The 23,686-nt window shown below is 39.0% G+C and overlaps 1 protein-coding gene and 1 non-coding gene across 2 annotated transcripts in view; both read left to right on the forward strand.

The window, feature by feature from the left end:
• Positions 1 to 9,489: 9,489 nt before the first annotated feature.
• Positions 9,490 to 23,686, forward strand: part of LOC112577673 (short coiled-coil protein B-like) — a 37,831-nt gene continuing 23,634 nt past the window's right edge. Inside the window, 1 exon segment of the mRNA XM_045164344.1 lies at positions 9,490 to 9,547. Coding sequence (XP_045020279.1) covers positions 9,490 to 9,547 — 58 coding nt within the window.
• Positions 14,741 to 14,813, forward strand: TRNAG-CCC. Its single transcript has one exon. It is a non-coding gene; the product is annotated as a tRNA-Gly (tRNA).

Here is a 23,686-nt window from a genome sequence, read left to right on the forward strand (position 1 = left end):
GTTATCCTCAAAGTACAGATGAGGAAACTGAGTGTGGCAGGGGCCCAGTACCTTGCCTGTGGTCATATGACTGGTGAATGTCAAAGCTGGGACTCCAATCCAGTGAGACTCATACTGCAGTCTACATTTCACAAAATAACAAAAACAAACCAAAGCTTTCATTTTGATATACTGTCAGACTGCAAGTTGCAAGAGTAGTAGAGAATTTCATATACCCTGCTCTTGAATCTCCAAATGTTAGCCTTTTACCATAATTTGCTTTATCCTTCTCTTCCTGTGTGTTTATGTATGTTTATATGTGTGTTAATATGTAACGTACATATATGTGATATGTATAGACATCATTTTGGACCCATTTGAGAGTAGACTGAACACATGAAGCTTTTTTACCCCTAAATACCTCAGTGTGTTTCTTAAAAACAAGGACATTCTCTTATATAAACCCAGTACAATTGTCACTGTACTATCAATTAACATTGAAACAATACTGTTTATCAGATTCTCAAATCTTATTTCAATTGTTCCAATTATGTCTGTTATAGAAAAAAGTCTTGTGGTTCAGCATCAAATCTTTGATCACACATTGCATTCAATTGTCACATTACTTTAGCCACTTTTCACCTGGAACATTTCCACAGTCTTTTTTTGTCTTTCATGATCTTGACATGGTTGAACACTATAAACCAGTTATTCTATATAATGTGGATCAATTTGGTTTATCTGATGTTTCCACATGTTTAGACTCAGATTATCTATTTGGGGCCAGGTGACTGGAAAAATGATGCCTTTCTCTGTGCATTCAATCAGGAGACACATGATGTCAGTTGGTTCCATTATTGGCGATGTTAGTTGGTTGAGATGATCACTTGGTTGAGGTGATATCTGCCAGTCCAAATCTCCCTTTGTATTGACTCTTATGCAGACAAAGCCCACATTCTTAACCACTGTGCTATATAAATAACTGCTTTAGGCAACTGGCACTGTGGTAGCCATTGAGGATAAAAGTCTTGGAGGAATTGTCCTCACAGAAAGCTTACAAAGTTATTGGGCAGAATGGTGTATAGTGTATTACTTCAGCATCTGTCCACGAATTGTTCTGTGAGTCACCCAAACAAATCAGAGTCAGAGGAATTCAGAAGTAGAAGTGACTTTGGAGGCCTTAGAGCTGCTCCAGTGAGGGAATTAAGAAGGATGAATTGGTTTGGCCTTTGGGCACTTCAGGGCCGTGCAGAGCCTTAACTAGGAGGTGGAAAGGATCAGAAAGAGTCTGGGCACTGATTTAAAAGGGCCAGAACACAGTATCATTTTCTCACACAAGCAGATTCTGGCAGCAATTCAGGGAAGCTGCTGGCAGGGCCGATTGGCTGGACTGGAAGAAGCTGAAATTCAAGACCTCCTGGGAATCAGAGGATGTGGCCATATGCAGGGGTAGGATGGCCAACCCAGAAGAGCTCTGAAGACTAGCTAAATCACTCTCTTGGTCCTGGGACCTCGTTTCACCAGGAGCCTTGACATACATGTTCTTGGAAAGTGTTCAGGGTATTTCCAGTGCCAAGACCAAGGATGTTTGGCCAGAGCAGAGGCTGTCTGTGGAAGAATAATGTGAGCTAAGGCAGGAGGGATAGATGGGCTTGATTGGGAAACAGGTAATCAGGTGCTCCACTCAAGAACTGTTTGTACAGTCTTAACATAGAGTTCTATCCTGTGTACATGCAACAGAGTGATGGAGTAAGAGGTTAAAATTATATATCTCATTTCACTGGCTACTTCTAAACTCAAATTAGAGTCTTTTCAGAACACCATCTTCACCTGTTTCTCCAGTAAGAATAGGAACTGGCACTTCTCTAAAGTACCCTTTGCTTCTAATCTGCCTCAGAATTAAAGTGCACTAATTAAATGGAGACTTCATTATATTCAGTTCTAATCTGCAACACAATCCTAATGCAGTGATTACCTTGAATTATTATTGCACATACGTCCAGCAACTTATTATTATATGTCTCTGTACTTTAATTATGTTTCAATGAATATAATTCCATACCCTTCAATACTTAAATAATATTCACTTTAAATATAACTGCGTGCCGATAATTTACTGTAAGTGTGAATGCTTGCATTGCAAATAATGAAAATTAGTACCACTCCGGAGGCTGAAACAAACTCAGCTGTGCCTGAAAGAAAGCAGTTGGCATTTTAATAGAATTTTAAAACACTGAAATTTGTTACCAATTTATTTTTTCAAAAACACATTAAGAGGGTGATTTTTGGAGCTTTAACAACAACAACAAAATCTTTAAAAGGAAATAGTGATTCTCTAGAGGCTTTTGTTGCCTACAAACCACTTCACCATAGAGTTTGATCCCAGTAGAAATCTACTTTTTAAAAAAGATTTTGCACTGAGATTTAGTATTTATTTCTTTGTTTGTTTTGTATATATATATATGTGGATATATGCGTATATATATCCATATACATATATATGTATATCTCCATACCTATAAGATACACAGACATATATATATATCCCCCAACATTAGCGCTGAAGGAAATTCCCTAGGGAATTTGATGTGTCAAAGGCGAAATCTCAGAATCAAAAGCCACATAACTGGCATGAGTTCTTCTTCTTACCCAGCAAAAGGGGTGATATTAACCTTACATTGTTTCTGGAAAGCAATCTTAGAAAATTGTATGCAGTCATACATGATATCCATGGGGATCAGTTCCAGGACTCCGCAGTAGATATCTAAATCCATGGATGCTTAAATCCCTCATATAAAATGGTACAGTACAGTTGTCCCTCTGTATCCACAGGTTCCACATCTGCAAATTCAACCAACTGCAAATCTGGGATTGGTTGAATCTGTGGATGTGGAACCTCCAGATGGCCAACTGCATTCTCTTATTTCTGCTGGGATATGTCTCAGGGGAGACTGTCTTTGGAGATTTGGGACATTCAGTTATATTTACTAGTATAGTTACAATAGCTATAAGTGCTTTTGCTGTTGTTGTTGCTGTTCAGTTGCTAAGTCATTTCCAACTCTTTGTGACCCCATTGACATTAGTTGGTATTTATTTCAAACATATGATCAATAATAACTTGGACTGAAAAGTAACCACTTATGATAAATTAATTCATGATCTCATGCCATAGGACTATGCTCCCAAAGAACCAGAGAAATGGTAATCCTGTCCTTCCTTTATAGTCTCTGATTTTAAAAAATAGTATATGAGCTAGAGACCTCAGGAATAGGTTTGTTAACAGTAGAGAGAACTAAAACAGAATGAGATTTTGATCATCTTTGATAAGGAGAGAACAGTGAGTAGGTTTTATATACCTTCAGGGTACATAAATCCTACAAGTTCAATCTTGCTCCCCCATTGCAAACTATTCAAAACTCATTGTCCAGGCAGAATGTCTGCCATTATCACTGTTGGAAAGAATTCATGTTATTAAAATAACAGTTCTTCCTGAAAAAAAAAATTCTTCCTGAAAAATATATCTGCAAAATTGGCCATTCAACAAGTCTGCAGAATAAGTCAAACCATTAAATAAATTGGTTGTTAAAGTTTTATCTCAAAAGAAGGTAAATAAAAGGTGGGAAGAGACGCCAAACTGGGTGGTTATGTAAGAAGTAAAGAGAGTTAAATTTTTTTTAACTTTTGTGCTGAATCAGTAATTGTGGATCTGTTCCTTCATGGGTGCATTTGGCATAATAATGACTAAATCAACTCAATCAAATATTCTAATATTTAAACATATGTTCTATTTTTTAAAAAGCATAATCCATTGTGATACAGTGAGTCAATCACCTAGAAACCATGTTCTGTGTATGGTTCTCTTTCCTTGAAAACTGATTAGTTACGGTTCCTTTTTTCATAGAAATTCTTCAGACTGATCTATTGGTTTATCAAGATAATTTAGCCTATAGTATTATTTGATACTGGATACAATTCATTACCTTAACTTTCACCTAAAGAAGAAAATACATAAAACCAGTAATCATGAATTAATGTGAAAATCAAAGGCAAAGATTACCACTTCTAGCATGACTATATGAAGAGTTCCATAGACCCTTCCCCAGAGAAACTGGCAAAACTCATTTTTAATAACACTTGTCCAGAGCCTCTGGGAACAGTTCGAAGGGCATACAGCAAATGAAGAGACATTTATTCAGAAAAATCAACTAAAACTTGGAAAGGACAGATAGAGTCTGTGGTACTTGGACCAATACTCTGCTGTCTCCCTCCCCTTTTCCAGCTTAGCAAGATGGAAATTCGACCCCAGGCTGCTGTAGCTGAGTGTACAAGACTCTCCCCAGCTCCTAGTCCAAGAGTTACTTAGCATCTGGGGAGGGGCTGGATGTGAGAATTTCTTACCCTGTCCCCAGCTACCTGCTGCTGAGGCTAAGTTCTAGACAAGTACAGCGAGTTCAGTCCCTGAGTTGGGAAGATCCCCTGGAGTAGGAAACGGTGACCCACTTCCAGTATTCTTGTCTTGGACAGAGCCTGGTGGGCTACAGTCCATGGGGACACAAAGAGTCAGACACAACTTAGCGACTGAGCATGCAGGGACTTTCTTTTTTCATTAGCTCTCATTCATGAGATGGAAGTTCTATTATGGATGAAGCACTGTTGAGAAAACTGGAGCCCCAGTTCCCCTTGCCCCAGCTTATAAGGCAGAGGTTCCATGGGGGAACCATAAGCTGAGAAGTCCTGAGGCTTCTGCCCTCTTACACCAAAGGCTCAGCTCCTAAAGTGGGGGTGTCATTCAAGGAGAAACACACCATTGTTTCTACCCACAATTCCAGAGCCATGACTCAGAAATTTTCCCTGGGGGGAGAGATAGGCTATTATACAGCGAGCTCTGAATCTCTCCCTAAAGGATTTGACTTCATTTGTGACAGAAATGTGGGAAGTTTAAGCCTAGGGCATTCTCAAATAGTGGAGGTTGTGGTGGAAGTTAATTGGAAGGAAATTGGTAGAGTCATTGAAGATCTAGGCTAAACTGCAGTCTGGCTGATTTCCTAGAGACAACAGGGGAGGAGACAACTGGAAGGAGCCCTTCTAGGATGAGAACAAATCTCAAGCACTGACCTCAAGAAGTATACTTTTAAAGGATGCAGATTAATGGGATCAGTCTGTGGAGAAAATTTATACCCCAAGACATTGTTGAAAACAATAAAGAGTCAGCTAGTGAGGATTCCCTGGTGGTCCAGTGGTTAGGACTCCATGCTTCCACTGCAGGGGGCATGGGTTGCATCCCTGGTCAAAGAGCTGCATGGCACTGGTAATTAACGGAGCTCAACAGTTGGCTATAGTGAGGGAAAGAAACTGTCAAAGAGAGTCCGGCCAAAACTACTGTCATCCTAGGGTGACTTTGGCCATACCATTGGCTGCACTCCCTAAAGACCAACATCAGAGACTTCACATAACTGGGAGACAGGGGAAGGTGGAACAGAATAAACTTCACTAAAATAATCCAGTCGGTCACTAAAAAAACAAACAAGCAAATACCAATAATAAGCAACAAGCTCCTGAGTTTGGGGCAGGAAGGGAGGAACCATATTTAAAGTGCTCAGAGAAAAAACTGCCAACAATAATGCTATATTTAGTAAAGCTAATTTTTTAAATAAAGGTGAAATAAAGACATTCCCTGAGTGGCTCAGACAGTAAAGAATCAGCCTACAATGTAAGAGGCATGGGTTCAATCCCTGGGTCGGGAAGATCCCCTGGAGAAGGGAATGGTAACCCACTTCAGTGTTCCTGCCTGGAGAATTCCATGGACAGAGGAGCCTGGTGGGCTATAGTCCATGGGGCCATAAAGAGTTGGACATGACTGACTGACTAACACTTCACTTCAGTTCAGTTCAGTTCAGTTGTTCAGTCGTGTGCAACTCTTTGCGACCCCATGAATTGCAGCATGCCAGGCCTCCCTGTCCATCACCAACTCCCAGAGTTCACTCAAACTCACGTCCATTGAACCGGTGATGCCATCCAGCCATCTCATCCTCTGTCGTCCCCTTCTCCTCCTGCCCCCAATCCCTCCCAGCATCAGAGTCTTTTCCAATGAGTCAACACTTCACATGAGGTGGCCAAAGTACTGGAGTTTCAGCTTCCAAAGTACTGGAGTTTCATTCCTTCCAAGAAATCCCAGGGCTGATCTCCTTCAGAATGGACTGGTTGGATCTCCTTGCAGTCCAAGGGACTCTCAAGAGTCTTCTTCAACACCACAGTTCAAAAGCATCAATTCTTCGGCGCTCAGCTTTCTTCACAGTCCAACTCTCACATCCATACATGACCACTGGAAAAACCATAGCCTTGACTAGACGGACCTTTGTTGGCAAAGTAATGTCTCAGCTTTTGAATGTGCTATCTAGGTTGGTCATAACTTTCCTTCCAAGGAGTAAGCGTCTTTTAATCTCATGGCTGCAATCACCATCTGCAGGGATTTTGGAGCCCAAAAAAATAAAATCTGACACTGTTTCCACTGTTTCCCCATCTATTTGCCATGAAATGATGGGACCAGATGCCATGATCTTCGTTTTCTGAATGTTGAGCTTTAAGCCAACTTTTTCACTCTCCTCTTTCACTTTCAAGAGGCTTTTTAGTTCCTCTTCACTTTCTGCCATAAGGGTGGTGTCATCTGCATATGTGAGGTTATTGATATTTCTTCCAGCAATCTTGATTCCAGCTTGTGCTTCTTCTAGCCCAGCGTTTCTCATGATGTACTCTGCATATAAGTTCAATAAGCAGGGTGACAATATATAGCCTTGACGAACTCCTTTTCCTATTTGGAACCAGTCTGTTGTTCCATGTCCAGTTCTAACTCTTGCTTCCTGACCTGCATATAGGTTTCTCAAGAGGCAGTTAGGAATAAACAAAAACTGAGAAAATGTGTTGCGATCAGACCTGCCTTACAAGAAAAATCAAGAATGATCTCAAATCAGTAACCTTACAGTCCATCTCAAGATACTGTGAAAAAGAAGAGCAAACTAAACCTAAAGCATGCAGAAGGAAAGGAGCAATAAAAATTAGAGTGGAAATTAATGAAATTGAAAAAAAGAAAAACAAAGCCAAAATCAATGAAACCAAAAACTGGTTGTTTGAAAGATTAACAAATTTGACATATCTTTAGATAGACTGACCAAGAAAAAAATAGAGATGACTCAAATAGCTAGAATTGGAAATAAAAAAGGAGAAATTAATACCAACTTTACAGAGATAAGAATTTTAAAGAAATAAAAATAATTATAGCCAATAAATTAGATAACTTAGATGAAATGGAAAAATTCCTAGACTGACACAAACTACCCATATGGATCCAAGAAAAAAAAAATATTCTCAGTAGGCCTATAACTAGCAAGGAGATTGAATCAGTTATCAAAAACTTGTCAACAAAGAGACATCCAGAACCAAAAGGGTTCACTGATCATTTCTATCCAACATTTAAAGAACAATTAATACCAATCCTTCTCAAGCTCTTTCAGGAAATGAAAGAGGAAGGTACAATTCCTAACTCATTCTATGAGCCCAGAATTATCCCAACCCTGTAGTCAGATAAAGGTCTTCCCTTGTGGCTCAGATAGTAAAGAATCTGTCTGCAATGAGGGAGACCTGGGTTCGATCACTAGGTTGGGAAGATCCCCTGGAGGAGGGCATTGCAACCCACTCCAGTGTTCTTGCCTGGACCATCGCCATGGCCAGAGGAGCCTGGGGGGCTACAGTCCATAGCGTCACAAAAAGTTGAACATGACTGAGCAACTAAGCACAGCACATAGTCAGATAAAGACACTGCATGAAAAGAAAAATCACAGACCAATATCTCTTATCAATACTGATGCAAAACTTCTCAACAAACCAAACCTAGCAACATATAAAAAGAATTATACACCATGACTAAGCAGGATTTATCCCAATACAAGGTTTAATATCTAAAAACCCAATTAATGTAATAATACACCACATCAATAGAATAAAAAACAAAAGCCACATGATCATCTCCATAAACATAGAAAAGCTTTTGACAAAATCCAACACTCTTTCATGACCAGAAAAAGAAAAAAAAAAACCAAACATAGCACACTAGGAATAGAAGGGAGCTTTCTCAACTTGATAAAGGGCATAATAAAAAACCAACAGCAAATACCACATTTAATGGCAAAAGACCAGCTGCTTTCTTCCTAGGATTATGAATAAGAGAAGAATATTTGCTATAGCCACTTGTATTCAACATTGTACTGGAGGTTCTAGCAAGGGAAGTTGTTGTACATTGTGTTGTTGTGGTCAGTGGAGTCCAACTCTTTGTGACTCCATGGACTATACCCCGCCAGTCTCCTCTGCCTGTGGGATTTCCCAGGCAGAATACTGGAGTGAGTTGAGCAAGGGCAGTTAGGCAACAAAAAGAAAGAAACGGCATCTAGATTGGAAAGGAAGAAGTAAAACTATGTGCATTCACAGATAACACCTTTGATACAAAAATTCCTGAATAATCCACTAAAAAATCTATTATAACTAATGATGAGTTCAGATAGATTGCAAAATACAAGATCAATTTACAAAAACCAAGTATATTACTACACTTGTAATGAACCATCAAAAGGTGAAATTAAGAAAACAGTTCAATTGATAATATCATCAGAAAGAATAAAATACTGAAGTCAGAAAGAGAAAGACAAATGCCATACGATATCACTTATATGTGGAATCCAAACTAGGACACAGATGAACTTGTCTATGAAACAGAAACAGACATAGAGAACTTGCCAAGAGGTGGGGCAGAGGAAGTAGTGGGAGGGGGATGGATTGGGAGTTTGGGGTTAGCAGATGCAAAGTATCCAATGTTCCCGCCTCCAGCGTTTACTCCTCTCACTTGTACAGCCCTGTTAAAGAGACTGTGGCCGTGTTAAAGAGACAAACCAGCCTCCTGTCTGAAGTTTCTATTAAGTGCAACCACTGTCATTCAATGAGAGATATAGTCTAGAAAAGTTATAAACCAAACGTCAGGAAAGCGTGGACATAGAGTGATTTATATGACTTGGGGGAAGGGAAGTGGGAAGAAAAAACTTCACAGAGGAAATATTTGAACCTTTAAAAATTTTTTCTTTGGTTCAGTGATTTGAGAATCATTTTATAATAATAAAAGTAATGCATGTCTAATGTTGGAAATTTGGAAAATATAGACAAAAATAGGAGAAAATGTAAGATGATTAAAATGTAGACAGCTGAAAAAGTCAGGAAGTAACTTCTACAAGACTTTTTGTCCTGAAGTCTTGTAATCAAATTTCCCTACATTGACTGCATACAGTCACTCAAGCACAGACCTAAAATTCACTAACATATCAAAGTGAGTCGAATTGAAGAAGAGGTAAAACTTTACGCTTTGGCTCCTGAGGGAATCACTTCTGAGTTTAGAACTTTTATTTCAGTTTTTCTCAAATCGTAACACATAGACCCACCTGCATCAGAACTACCTGGGACAACTGTATGAAAATGCAGATTCCCGAGCTACCTGAAGACCTACAGAATGAGAAGATCCAAGATGAGGGCAGTAATCAGCATTTTAACACACCTTTTGGGTTATTCTTATCCACAGTAGAGTTTGGCAACCGTTTTTTAAAAAGCTTTTTGGGGATTTCCTTAGTGGTCCAGTGGTTAAGAATCCACCTGCCAATGCAGGGGACAAGGGTTCAATCCCTGATCTGGGAAGCTCCCACATGCCACATGCCAACTAAGGCCATGCACCACAATTACTGAGCTGATGTGGTGCAACTCCTGAAGCCCAAATGTTCTAGAGCCTGCACTCTGCAACAGGAGAAGCCACCGCAATGAGAAACCCAAGCACCGCAAGTAGAAAAAGCCCAGGTGCAGCAACAAAGATCCAGCACAGCCAAATATAAATAAATAAATAAATAAATTTTTAAAAGCTCCTGGGGATGATAGAAATGATGATTTGGTGATGTGAACATGGATACTTTAAAACACATTTGAAGAAATTGGAACACTTACTCTCAGCTGATGGGAATGTAAAATAGTGTAATCATTTGGAAAAATTCATATGGCAGTTCTTCAAAAAAGTAAACATAGAATCATGCTATGATCCAAAAATTTCACTTCTGAAGATATGACCAAAAGAATTGAAAGCAGGGACTCAAAACCCATGTACATAGCAGCGTTATTCACAATACCCAACAGGTAAAAACAACCCAAGTATCCAAGTATCAACAGATATATATATACCACATTTTGTTTATCCATTCATCTGTTGATACTTGGATACTTGGGTTGTTTTTACCTGTTGGGTAATAATATATGTATTATTATGTATTATATATATTATGTATATATAATAATAATGGAATATTATTCAGCCTTGAAAAGGAGTGAAGTTCTGACACATTACAATATGTGCAGACCTTAAAGACACTATGCTAAGTGAAATAAGTCAGTCATAAAAGGACAAATACTGTGTGCTTCTACCTATATGAGTTACCTAGAGTAGTCAACGGAGAAGGCAATGGCACCCCACTCCAGTACTCTTGCCTGGAAAATCCCATGGACGGAGGAGCCTGGTAGGCTGCAGTCCATGGGGTCTCGAAGAGTCGGACACGACTGAGCGACTTCACTTTCACTTTTCACTTCCACTCATTGGTGAAGGCAATGGCAACCCACTCCAGTGTTCTTGCCTGGAGAATCCCAGGGACGGGGGAGCCTGGTGGGCTGCCGTCTACGGGGTCGCACAGAGTTGGACACGACTGAAGCGACTTAGCAGCAGCAGCAGCACAGTAGTCAAATTCATTGAGACAGAGAATACAGTGGTGGTTGCCAAAGGCTGGGAGAAAAGGAATGGGAAGTTGGTGTTAGTGGGTATTAGAGAACATGGAAAAGTTCAGGAGGTGGATGGTGGTGATGTTTGCATAGCAATGTAAATATACTTAGGGCCATACAACTGTACACTTAAAAATGAATAAAATGATACACTTGTGTTACGTATATTTTCCCCAATTCAACACACATCTGAGACCAGAGATTCCTTTGCTTTATCTGAAGTGTAAATCCAAAAGGCTTTCACCAGGAAGCAACCACAGAAATATAGGCCAAGTTCAAGACCAAATGCAGAAGGTTATAATCATCTCACAAAATGTCCAGCCTTATCAGAGGACAAAAGCTTCCAATTTGTTACTGGGTGTGATTTAAGCTGTGTTCCTTTGGGGCTTCTAGGTCTGGTTAGTGAAAAGTCAGCATTGTCCCCGATTAGCCCAGCAAGATGAGAAATTACAGCCCTGAACTCAAAGCAGAAACAAAAGAATGCTCTTTTCCCCCGCAGGGTTTGAAAACTGTAGTTAACAGTTGTGTAAGGCTGAAACTACTTGCATCTCCTACTAAAACCCTGGCTTTAGAGAGCCGACCTTGTTAGTTTAAAAAGTAATATTGGTATTTGGCAAAACTAATACAATTATGTAAAGTTTAAAAATAAAATAAAAAAAAAAAAGTAATATTGGTTACTGCCAATCCATATTTTCTTTCTTCTTTGCTGTTGGGAAACTGACCAATTTTACTACATAAAAGGGGCAAATTCAAGTGGTTTACAGGCTATTTAGAGTAATTTTTTGACAAGTGAAGGCTGCTTTAAAAAAAAAAAACTTGGGAAGGCTGATGGCAGAATCAATAGAGAATTTCTAAATTCAATAAACTGTAATACAATCTCACTAAGATGACTTTTTAAAAATATCTGAGTTATGGATTTCTAAAATGAGACATTTTTTTCACAAGCAAGCAGTGAATAAATGACAAGATCGTGGGAGACATCCTTGAATGAAGCAATATGAAGCTATTCTATTTTTAGGACCTGACCTTATTTTCAAGTTCAAGTATCTCTGCAAATTTGTTGAGCCATATTCCCTTTCTATCTGCTGGCCCTGGACAGACCAACCCCCTGAGGCTCATATAAGACTCTGACATAGGAAGTGTTCCCACTACATTGTTAAGTAAAACAAATGGATCCACAATAGAAACAGACAACATAGTACATGCAAGTCAGAATTTTTTTAATGTGTTATATATACATAGAAAAATGACCAGAAGGAAATCTACCCAAATTTTAACAGTGCTTATCTCTAGGTTGGAGGCTTGTTGGTAAGGTTTATTTATGTGTGAGCGCAAATTTAATTATTTTTTTTTTTTAGTATTTCCCAAATGTTCTACGATGAGCATATAATGTTTTATAACCAAATAAAAAGAAATACATGTTATTTAAAATAAAAGGAAAACATTTGCCTTTGAATCCATTTTCTTTGGAGCTGGTGTCTTCCATTACTTGCCCACTCTTTATCTCTGGTCACTCTTGTTCCTGCCTTCGCAGTGGGCTACTATGCTGACCTTTGGACATGAATTTTGCCTTCTGTCTCTTGCCCACTCCCCTTGATTGTGAACTATGATTCTCTGTATGTGCCTTAACTGCTGTTGGATTTCTGAGAGTCTGTCTCCCTGGTAACTGGACAGTTGCCCACACACTTTCTTGGCCTTTGCTGTGGCTTTTCATGAGTCCATGAATAAAGCATAGGTTTGGGCTTTTTCTTTAAAAATACTGTAGATCCTTGCATTGTCAGTGTATTAGTTTGCTCCAGTTGCGTAATGGAATACCATGGACTGAGTGGCCTAAAGAAGACAAATTTATTTTTTCATAGTTCTGAAGGCTGCTGCTGCTGCTGCTGCTAAGTCGCTTCAGTCGTGTCCGACTCTGTGCGACCCCGTAGACAGCAGCCCACCAGGCTCCCCTGTCCCTGGGATTCTCCAGGCAAGAACACTGGAGTGGGTTGCCATTTCCTTCTCCAATGCATGAAAGTGAAAAGTGAAAGTGAAGTTGCTCAGTCGTGTCTGACTCTTCACGACCCCATGGACTGCAGCCTACCAGGCTCCTCCGTCCATGGGATTTTCCAGGCAAGAGTACTGGAGTGGGGTGCCATCGCCTTCTCCTCTGAAGGCTAGAAGTCCTAAATCAAGGTGTCCACAGGACTAGTTTCCTCTGAGGCCTCTTTCCTTGGCTTGCAGAATGCCACCTTCTGTGTCCTCATATGGCCTTTCCTCTGTGCATGTGCCCTGCCATCTCTTCCTCTTCTTATAAAGACATCAGCCAGATTGGATTAGCATTTATCCTAAGAGACCCTTTGTACTGTATGTAGCCCACCAGGCTCCTTTGTCCATGGGATTCTCCCTGCAAGAATACTGGAATGGGTTGCCATTTTCCATCTCCAGAGAGTCTTCCTGACCCAGGGATTGAACCCTGTCTCCTGCATTGCAGGCAAATTCTTTAACCACTGAGCCATCAGGGAACCCCCTTAAGGGCCTGTTTTAATCTTTAAAGGCCTTATCTCCAAATACAGTCACATTCTGAGGTCCTGGAAGTTAAGGCTTCAACATATGAATGGGGGTAGAGACACAAATTCTAGAAACCAGGCTTCAGCAATACGTGAACCTTGAACTTCCAGATGTTCAAGCCGGTTTTAGAAAAGGCAGAGGAACCAGAGATCAAATTGCCAACATCTGCTGGATCATGAAAAAAGCAAGAGAGTTCCAAAAAAACATCTATTTCTGCTTTATTGACTATGCCAAAGCCTTTGACTGTGTGGATCATAATAAACTGGAAAATTCTGAAAGAGATGGGAATACCAGACCACCTGACCTGCCTCTTAAGAAACCTATATGGAGGTCAGGAAGCAACAGTTAGAACTGGACATGGAACAACAGACTGGTTCCAAACAGGAAAAGGAGTACATCAAGGCTGTATATTGTCACCCTGCTTATTTAACTTATATGCAGAGTACATCATGAGAAATGCTGGGCTGGAAGAAGCACAAGCTGGAATCAAGATTGCTGGAAGAAATATCAATAACGTCAGATATGCAAATGACACCACCCTTATGGCAGAAAGTGAAGAGGAACTAAAAAGCCTCTTGATGAAAGTGAAAGAGGAGAGTGAAAAAGTTGGCTTAAAGCTCAACATTCAGAAAACTAAGATCATGGCATCTGGTCCCATCACTTCATGGCAAATAGATGGGGAAACAGTGGAAACAGTGACAGACTTTATTTTTCTGGACTCCAAAATCACTGCAGATGGTGATTGCAGCCATGAAATTAAAAGACGCTTACTCCTTGGAAGGAAAGTTATGACCAACCTAGACAGCATATTCAAAAGCAGAGACATTACTTTGTCAACAAAGGTCCATCTAGTCAAGGCTATGGTTTTTCCAGTAGTCATGTATGGATGTGCGAGTTGGACTGTGAAGAAAGCTGAGTGCCAAAGAATTGATGCTTTTGAACTGTGGTGTTGGAGAAGACTCTTGAGAGTCCCTTGGACTGCAAGGAGATCCAACCAGTCCATCCTAAAGGAGATCAGTCCTGGGTGTTCTTTGGAAGGACTGATGCTAAAGCTGAAACTTCAATACTTTGGCCACCTCATGCGAAGAGTTGACTCATTGGAAAAGACCCTGATGCTGGGAGGGACTAGGGGCAGGAGGAGAAGGGGATGACAGAGGATGAGATGGCTGGATGGCATCACTGACTCGATGGACATGAGTTTGAGTGAACTCCGGGAGATGGTGATGGACAGGGAGGCCTGGTGTACTGCAATTCATGGGGTCACAAAGAGTCGGACACGGCTGAGCAACTGAACAGAACTGAGAGACACAATTCAGTACATAACAATCAAGGTTCTTAGTTGTGAACAAAACTTACTCTAAAGGCTTCCCTAGTGGTCCAGTGGCCAAGACACCACATTCCCAATGTAGTGGGCCCAGGTTCAATCCCTGGTTGGGGAACAAGGTGCCACATGCCACAACTAAGACCCAACACAGCCAAATAGATAAATAAATTAAAAAAAAAAACACCTCATTCTGGGTAGAGCAGAAGTGGGATTTATGAAAGGATGCTAAATAATTCACAGAATGTCCTGGAAGACAGGAGAATCTGGCAGAGAGGCTTCACAGCCCAGATAAGACCCCAACCACATGTCGGAACTGCTCCTATGAAGATCCTATAGCCACCATCACCAAGCCAAGGAGGTTCCCACTAGGATTTCAGCCACCTCTGGCTTTGAAAAGTGAATGCCATTCAGCCATGGATTCCATGGGATGTTTGCCTCCTAATGTCATGGGCTTCTGGAGAGAAGATTCACCTCTATTGCTCTGTCTGGTCGCAAAGAGCCTTGATCAAAGATTTGTGCCTTAGATACAAGACAAACTGGGAAAATAAACCATTGTCTTTGACACTAGGGGATTTAGAATTATAGTCATGCGATTGGAAAATCCTAAATTCCTAAATAGGAAAGATTTCAAAAGGTTCTTGGCAGCTAAATGTAAGAAAAATAGCTATTACACTGAAGATAAATACATTTAGGAGCATGGTGAATTGCGTTCTTGAATGGTTCCCACTCACTCTTTCCATCTTGAGTTTGATTTTCTTTTTTGTTGTTTGATTTTTATACAGTTCTAATTGTGGAAGTAATAATTATGGAATTAATTTTTCTCAAGGGAGAAAAATTTGAAAACTTAGAAGAACACAAAGAAAAAATTTTGAATACCTATAATCTTACTACCTAGAGATAATCACTGTTGCCATTTTGGTAAGTTCCCTATTCTTCTTTATATGTATATATATAAAAAAGGCTCTAATATGCATATGCTATTTTGTAGTCTTCTGCTTTTACTTATCAATATATTATGAATGCTGGGTTTTCTGAGTCAGTTTCCCCCACAAATAACTACACTATGAAAGGGTCTACCTAATAGCTTTTAATTTAGCCTATATCAAAATCAGAAATTTTTTATTTACTTAGAGCTAATTTTTAATGTTGTTTAGTTGCTAAGTTGTGTCTGAATCTTTTGCGAACCCATGTATCTCTCCTCTATTTGTACATTTTGAGGGGAAAAAAATCCAGTATAACAAAACCAAAAAATGTTTTGAGTTTTTCTTCTCTTCAAATGAAGACCCTCCTGTGACTTTATTGGCTGTTACTATATTCACCCAAATTAATATGATGATGAGCATTTGTAGTTATTAATATTTTATTGGATTTTTTCTTTTTTTTGGCCACACCATGCAGCATGCAGGATCTTAGTTCCTCAACCAGGGATGGAACCCATGTACCCTGCTGTGGAAGCACAGAGTCTTAACCAGTGGACTGCCAAGGAAGTCCCCTTGGATTTTTAAACATTTTATCATATAGCTGATAGATAAAATAATGTTTGTATTAACCAGAGAATATCCAATCTCATTTAAAATCCTCTTGTCAGATGTCCCTACATCTACAGAGGATTTTGTATTATTTTGTTCTGAAAGAGGTCACCGAGGGACACAAGAAGGCACACAGATCTTTTCCCAGAAGGTTTGCCATTCTGTTAGGGTCTGAGTCAAGCTCCAGGACTGGAGCAATACAAATTCATCCCTAGCTTCACTCCAAAGTCCTTGATTAATTGATCTATTTTAGAAAAATATCTGGGCTTGTCTGTCGTTCATCTCCAAGACTCCGAACTCCTATACTCACCTGCCAAACACAAAAAGTCATTCACATACAAAGGTAACATGCTTTATAGTAGGTGCTATATAGTAACTCAAGAAAGCTGCTGATATCTGTGTTTGAAATCCCAATTTCATGACGAATCTTCAGTCTGGTTTGTTGTTGTTTTCTTCTCTGTGATAGGTGGAATAATGGACTCTCAAAGATGTCCCACCGTTGAAACAAGTATATATGTAATGCTACATGGCCAAAGGGACTTTGTAGATGTGATTAAGTTTATGGACCTTAATATAGGGCGATTATCTTAGATTATCCGTATGGGCTAAATCTGATCACATGAGTCCTTAAAAACAGAGAACTTCCTCTAACTCAAAGCAGAGGAGAGATGTGGCAGAAGGAAAAGCCAGAGAGAGTTGAAGCCTAAGAAGGACTTGACATTGCTGTGGGGGGTCACATGGAAAGCATGAGAAGGAATGTGGGCGGCCTCTAGGAGCAAAGACTAGCCCCTGACTGATAGCCAGTAAGGAAATGAGGACCTCAGTTTTACAATCACAAGGAACTAAATTTGGCCAACCCTCTGGATGAACTTACCCATATATTTGCCAAGAAGTGATGGGACCAGATGTCATGATCTTAGTTTTCTGAATGTTGAGTTTTAAACCAACTTTTTCACTCTCTTCTTTCACTTTCTTCAAGAGGCTCTTTAGTTCTTCTTCACTTTCTGCCATAAGGGTGGTGTCATCTGCATATCTGAGGTTATTGATGGGGAAACAGTGGAAACAGTGACAGACTTTATTTTGGGGGGCTCCAAAATCACTACAGATGGTGACTGCAGTCATGAAATTAAAAGAAGCTTGCTCCTTGGAAGAAAAGTTATGACCAACCTAGACAGCTTATTAAAAAGCAGAGACATTACTTTGCCAACAAAGTAGTCAAAGCTAATGTTTTTCCAGTGGTCATGTATGGATGTGAGAGTTGGACTACAAAGAAAGTTGTGTGTGTATTACTCAGTCGTGTCCAACTCTTTGCAACCCAATGGACTGTACTCTGCCAGACTCCTCTGTCCATGGAATTCTCCAGGCAAGAATACTGGAGTGGGTTGCCATTTCCTTCTCCATGAATAAAGAAAGCTGAGTGCCGAAGAACTGATGCTTTTGAACTGTGGTGTTGGAGAAGATTCTTGAGAGTCCCTTGGACTACAATGAGATCCAACCAGTCCATCCTAAAGGAAATCAGACCTGAATATTCATTGGAAAGACTGATGCTGAAGCTCAAACTCCAATATTTTGGCCACCTGATTCAAAGAACTGACTCATTTGAAAAGCCCCTGATGCTGGGAAAGATTGAGGGTGGGAGGAGAAGGGGACGACAGAGGATGAGATGGTTTGATGGCATCACCGACTCAATGGACATGAGTTTGAGCAAATTCTGCGAGTTGGTAATAGGCAGGGAGTTGTGACGTGCTGCACTCCATGGGGTCTCAAAGAGTTGGACATGACTGAGCGACTGAACTGAACTGAACTGGATGAACTTGGAGAGGATTTTTCTTCCTGAAAGTTTCTGCCAACACCTTGATTTGGGCATTGTTAGACCCTAAGCAGAATACCCACCTAAGCTATACTGTACCCAGACCTCTGACCTACAGAACTGTGAACTAATAAATGAGGCTGGTTTCAAGGCACAAATCTGTGGTAATTTGTGATGACAGCCAGGGAAACTAATACATGGTCTGAAATCTAAATCCACTCTTGAGAGGTAAGATACATTTTAAAGGTTAATAATTAGGTTAAAAATAGAGCTTTGTTAACCCAGGAATATTAACACATGAATTATGATAACATTATGATTCATTCAGAAAACTTCAAAGCAATTATGGCATTAGTACAGACCAGTCAAAATGGGGCTCAACACTTTGCAAATCCCCTATTTGCTTCTAGGGATCACTCCTTCAGAGGGTTGTGGATGTATTTATCATGTTTAAAAAAGAAAAGGGGACCAACATTCTTATAAAAATGAAAACAGATTCTAATTCAAGGACTCTATATGTTGTCTTCTCTGTATGCGGAGGGGATAAAAATGTGTGAAGCTATTTTTAAATAATACTGATAGGTCATCCTAAAAACACAGAGAAATTTAAAATTCCAATCTCATTATCCAAGGTAGCAGTTTTCCTACTCTCCATTCCAGCAAAGTCAGAACCTATTGAAATGCAATTCTAGCCAGGCAGAAATTAAGAGACAGAGTTGTTAAGAAGGGCCCCCAGAAACAAGAAGCAGCCACAGTTTTGCAGGCAGCCAATGTCAGGGGTCAAAACATTGACTGTGTCTATCTTTTTAAATCACTATATTTTGCTTCAGGCTTTGATGTGGTCAGAGAAAAGAAGACACAGAGAAATACATCAGGTATGCCCTAATGATGTGCAACAAGGGCTGCGGGTAGTCTGAACCCAACAGAGATGCTTCCTTGTTATTTCTAATAATTGTTTATCATCACTGGATGGTTGCCTGAGATCATTTAGGAAATAAAAAATTTTTAAACACTGACATACAGAAGCAATTTCTGTGATCCATGTTATTTTTCAGATGTTCCAGGTGTCTGCATTGAGATCAAACTCATGTTCACTTTGGTTTTCACGATTTCTCGGGTAGACAGTAAGAAAGATGTGTTCAATTGTTTTATTTAAATGTTTACTGAAAAATACAGATGTCTTGATATCCCCTATCCCAGAAGCCACATTAGAATAAGCATATAAAGTATAATTGCAATTGAAACAAAACTATATTTATATTGTCTACACCCAAGAGTATTCCCAATGAGAGTAAGACTAGACACAAAGTTGGAACTTATTAAGTAGATTGCTTATTTAAAGTGTTAGGATAAATAACCATATAATACCATTCCAGGTGAAATGAACACAGTCTTACTAAGATCATATGTGCAACAGCTACCTCTATAATCAGATTTCTAAATTTTATTTGGAATAGTGAAGTTACCTTTGTTGCTTTTGTGCCAGATTTATAACTGTGCACAACTTCCAGTCTCCACTACTACTCTTAGCAACTGTAATATATTAAGTAGCAGTTTCAAAGACATATTGCATTAAAAAGGAAAAATTGTCATTTTACTATTTAGAAATGTGGGGGTTACTTCCTTAACCAAGTAATTCAAGTTAACTACATCAGTAATGGGACAAGCTGACCTCCTGATCTTAGGCACTGGGAAGCACACAGTATCATTACTCTGATGTTTCTAACAAACATGCACAACTTGAATCTATGGGTGAAGAAACATGCAAACCTAAATTGAGGGATATTCTACTAAACAACTGACCTGTTCTATTTTTTAAATGTCAATGTCATGAAAGACAAAGAACAATGAAAAAATTGTTCGAAATTTTAAAAGCTTAAAGACAATATGACTGCTAAATGTGGAGCATGATCCTGGATTGGATCCTAGATCAAAGCGGGGGAAAGTTGCTAAAAAAAAACATTATTGGGACAACTGGCAAAATGAAAGGCCTGTGTACTAGCTCATAATATTGCATCAATATTATATTTTCTGAATGTGATTATTTTCCCATGGTTATGAGGAAGAATGTCCATATTCTTTTTTTTGTAGTTGAAGTATAATCAGTTTACAATGTTTTGTTAATTTCTGCTATGCAGCAAAGTGATTCAGTTATACATATATACATATTCTTTTTCATACTCTTTTTTATTATTGTTTATTACAAAGTATTGAATATAGTTCTGTATGCTATACAGTAGGACCTTGTTGTTTATCTGTCCTATATATACTAGTTTATATCTGCTAATCCCAAACTCCCAGTTCATTCCTCCTCATCCTTCTCCCTTTTGGCAATTGACAGTCTGTTCTCTATGTCTGGGGAGAAGGCAATGGCACCCCACTCCAGTACTCTTGCCTGGAAAATCCCATGGATGTCCATGAGTCTGTTTCTGTTTTGTAGATAAGTTCATTTGTGTCATATTTTAGATTCCACATATAAATGATACCATATAGTAGTTGTCTTTTTCTTTCTGAGTTACTTCATTAGAGTGATAATCTGTGGTTGTATCCATGTTGCTACAAATGGCATTATTTCATTCTTTTTATGGCTGAGTAGTATTCCATTGTCTGTATGGAATATATACACATCTTTATCCATTCATCTGTTGATGGAAGAATGTCCCTCTTCTTAAGAAATACACACTGAATTATTTAAGGGGAAAAGGGGCACAAGGTCTGTGACTTATTCTCAGATGGTTTCAGTTCAGTTCAGTTCAGTCGCTCAGTCGTGTCCGACTCTTTGCGACCCCGTGAACTGCAGCACGCCAGGCCTCCCTGTCCATCACCAACTCCCAGAGTCCATCCAAACCCATGTCCATTGAGTCGGTGATGCCATCCAACTATCTCACCCTCCGTCGTCCCCTTCTCCTCCTGCGCTCAATCTTTCCCAGCCTCAGGGTCTTTTCCAATGAGTCAGCTCTTCACATCAGGTGGCCAAAGTATTGGAGTTTCAGCTAAAACATCAGTCCTTCCAATGAACACCCAGGACTGATCTCCTTTAGGATGGACTGGTTGGATCTCCTTGCAGTCCAAGGGACTCTCAAGAGTCTTATCCAACACCACAGTTCAAAAGCATCAGTTCTTTGGCGCTCAGCTTTCTTTATAGTCCAACTCTCATATCCATACATGACCACAGGAAAAACCATAGCCTTGACTAGATGGACCTTTGTTGGCAAAGTAATGTCTCTGCTTTTTAATATGCTGTCTAGGTTGGTCATAACTTTCCTTCCAAGGAGTAAGCGTCTTTTAATTTCATGGCTGCAATCACCATCTGCAGTGATTTTGGAGCCCAAAAAAATAAAGTCTGACACTGTTTCCACTGTTTCCCCATCTATTTGCCATGAACTGATGGGACCGGATGCCATGATCTCAGTTTTCTGAATGTTGAGCTTTAAGCCAACTTTTTCACTCTCCTCTTTCACTTTCATCAAGAGGCTCTTTAGTTCTTCTTCACTTTCTACCATTTTCAGATGGTTTAGAAACTAATAATAATAATGAATACAATTAAATATATACACAAAATATATCTTTATACATATAAGTATATATATAAATATGTATAAATATTTACAGAGAGAGGAGAAGAGAGACAGAGAGGGATAAAGTGATAAAGTGCTTGCAAAATGTTAACAACTGGTAAATCTGAGTGAAAGATATACTGAAGACCTTCATATTATTTTGTTTTCTAGATGAGACTCATCTGTAAATGTTATTTCAAAGTAAAAAGTTAAAATTAATAAATATATAATATATAATAAAGAAATAAATGTTAAAACTAATAAATATAATATAATAAAGAAATAAACCTAGAAAACATATTGCAATAGTGACAACAACTTTGGGGCCTTCCCTGGCAGTCCAGTGGTTAAGACACCAAGTTTCCACTGCAGGAAGCACAGGTTTGATCCCTGATTGGGAAACTAAGATCCTGCATGCCATGCAGCACGGTCAAAAAACAGGAAAAAAAAAATAGTGACAATTCTGGGACTCCAACTACACACCCTGCCCCCAAATAAGCAAATGTTAATTCAGCTCAAAGTGGTATGTAAGTCTTTTGGTTAAATTTGTTAATAAATATTTCACACCAAATTAACATTGATTCCTTATCACTGTCCTCCTTGTTTTCTCACCAATAAATATTCTGCAGTGGGGTGTTACTAGAAGAAAATACCACATTGAGCTGAACGATGGATCTTCTGAGAGATTTATACTTCCTCAAAGCAACCCAGAGGGTCTGAAATAGGCAGAGTTCAAATGCACCCATTACCCAGGATATTTACATCCCTATTTCAGTGCTACTCTTAAGTACAACTCTGAGAACTAAGATGCATTCATGGAGATTTATGCATGCCAAATCTCCAGAAATTAGCTTATACCAAGTTTCAATAAGAAATTTGGGTGACTTTTCAATAAGAAATTTGGGTGACTCAACTCTCTTTTTTCACTACTGTTATTACAACTGCAGAAATATGACAATGTTAGCACTATAAAATTAAACTCTGCTTATTTAGACAAGAGCAAAGGGGCTGCCATTTCATTTTTCAACAATTCTGCTTTTAATAGTATATTTGAAAATAGTCTTTCCCTAAAAAAGGAAAGCATGGTGCGTACATTTATGCAATTGAGAATGGAATTTTCTATTACAGAACCCATATCTCAATTGTTGTCAATGACTGTGCACAGTTTAGCATATTTTAGGTTGGAAAACAGAGTGTGTCAGAAAAATGCATTATACCTTAAGACTTTAATTTTCCCTCAACCTATTTATGACCAATATGACTAGTTAATGAAAAAAAAGAAATAAAAATATAAGAAAGAATCCTATCCTTTCTCACTGCTTCATGCCCATAGCCATGGTCCTCCCAGGGATGAGTTATAATTGCCTCCTGGGATGGAAGAAGAAGACACACAAAATCCGGAGTTAATTATGAAGGGATTGCTAATCACCAAGACAACAACCACCATAGGACTGAACTACAAAATCCAGGGACCACAAGCAAATGAGTCAGCAGCAATTTTTCAACAGTCAAAAAATTGGCTTGATGGGAGAAATTCTTTAGGGTCCCCTGACTGTAGAGGGTACTGAGCTCTCTTTAAAGCAAACCTGTGCAAAGTCTTCACATCTTTAGAAATCATCTTAAAGATCCAATACCAATGCCATGTTTTGGTATCCATTTTTATTCAGCAGCATATCATTTTCAAAATTTAGAACTTTCAGAAAAGTTGCAAGAATAGTAAAGTGAACACCCATATACTCTCCACCAAGATTCACCAAATGTGCCAAGTTTTCTTTCTCTCTCTCCCTCTCTCTCTCTTTTCTCTTCCCCTATGTATATTTCTTTTCTTTTCTTTCTTTTTCCATATTTCTTTTTTGCTTTCCTTCTTTTTTCTTTTTCTGAACCATTTGAGAGTTCATTGCAGACATGACACTTCAATTCTAATATTTCAATATGTATCTTTTAAGAATAAGGACATTCTGCTTATAAAATCGCAAGATAGTTATCACATTTGCAAAATTAACATTAATGCAATACTATTGTCTAATATACAGTCCACATTTAAATGTTCTCAACTTTCCCCAAAACCCAGTCTCTAATGAAGGATCACATA

This window comes from Bubalus bubalis, chromosome X (assembly GCF_019923935.1).
Source record: "Bubalus bubalis isolate 160015118507 breed Murrah chromosome X, NDDB_SH_1, whole genome shotgun sequence".
In the NCBI taxonomy this organism is placed as follows: domain Eukaryota; kingdom Metazoa; phylum Chordata; class Mammalia; order Artiodactyla; family Bovidae; genus Bubalus; species Bubalus bubalis.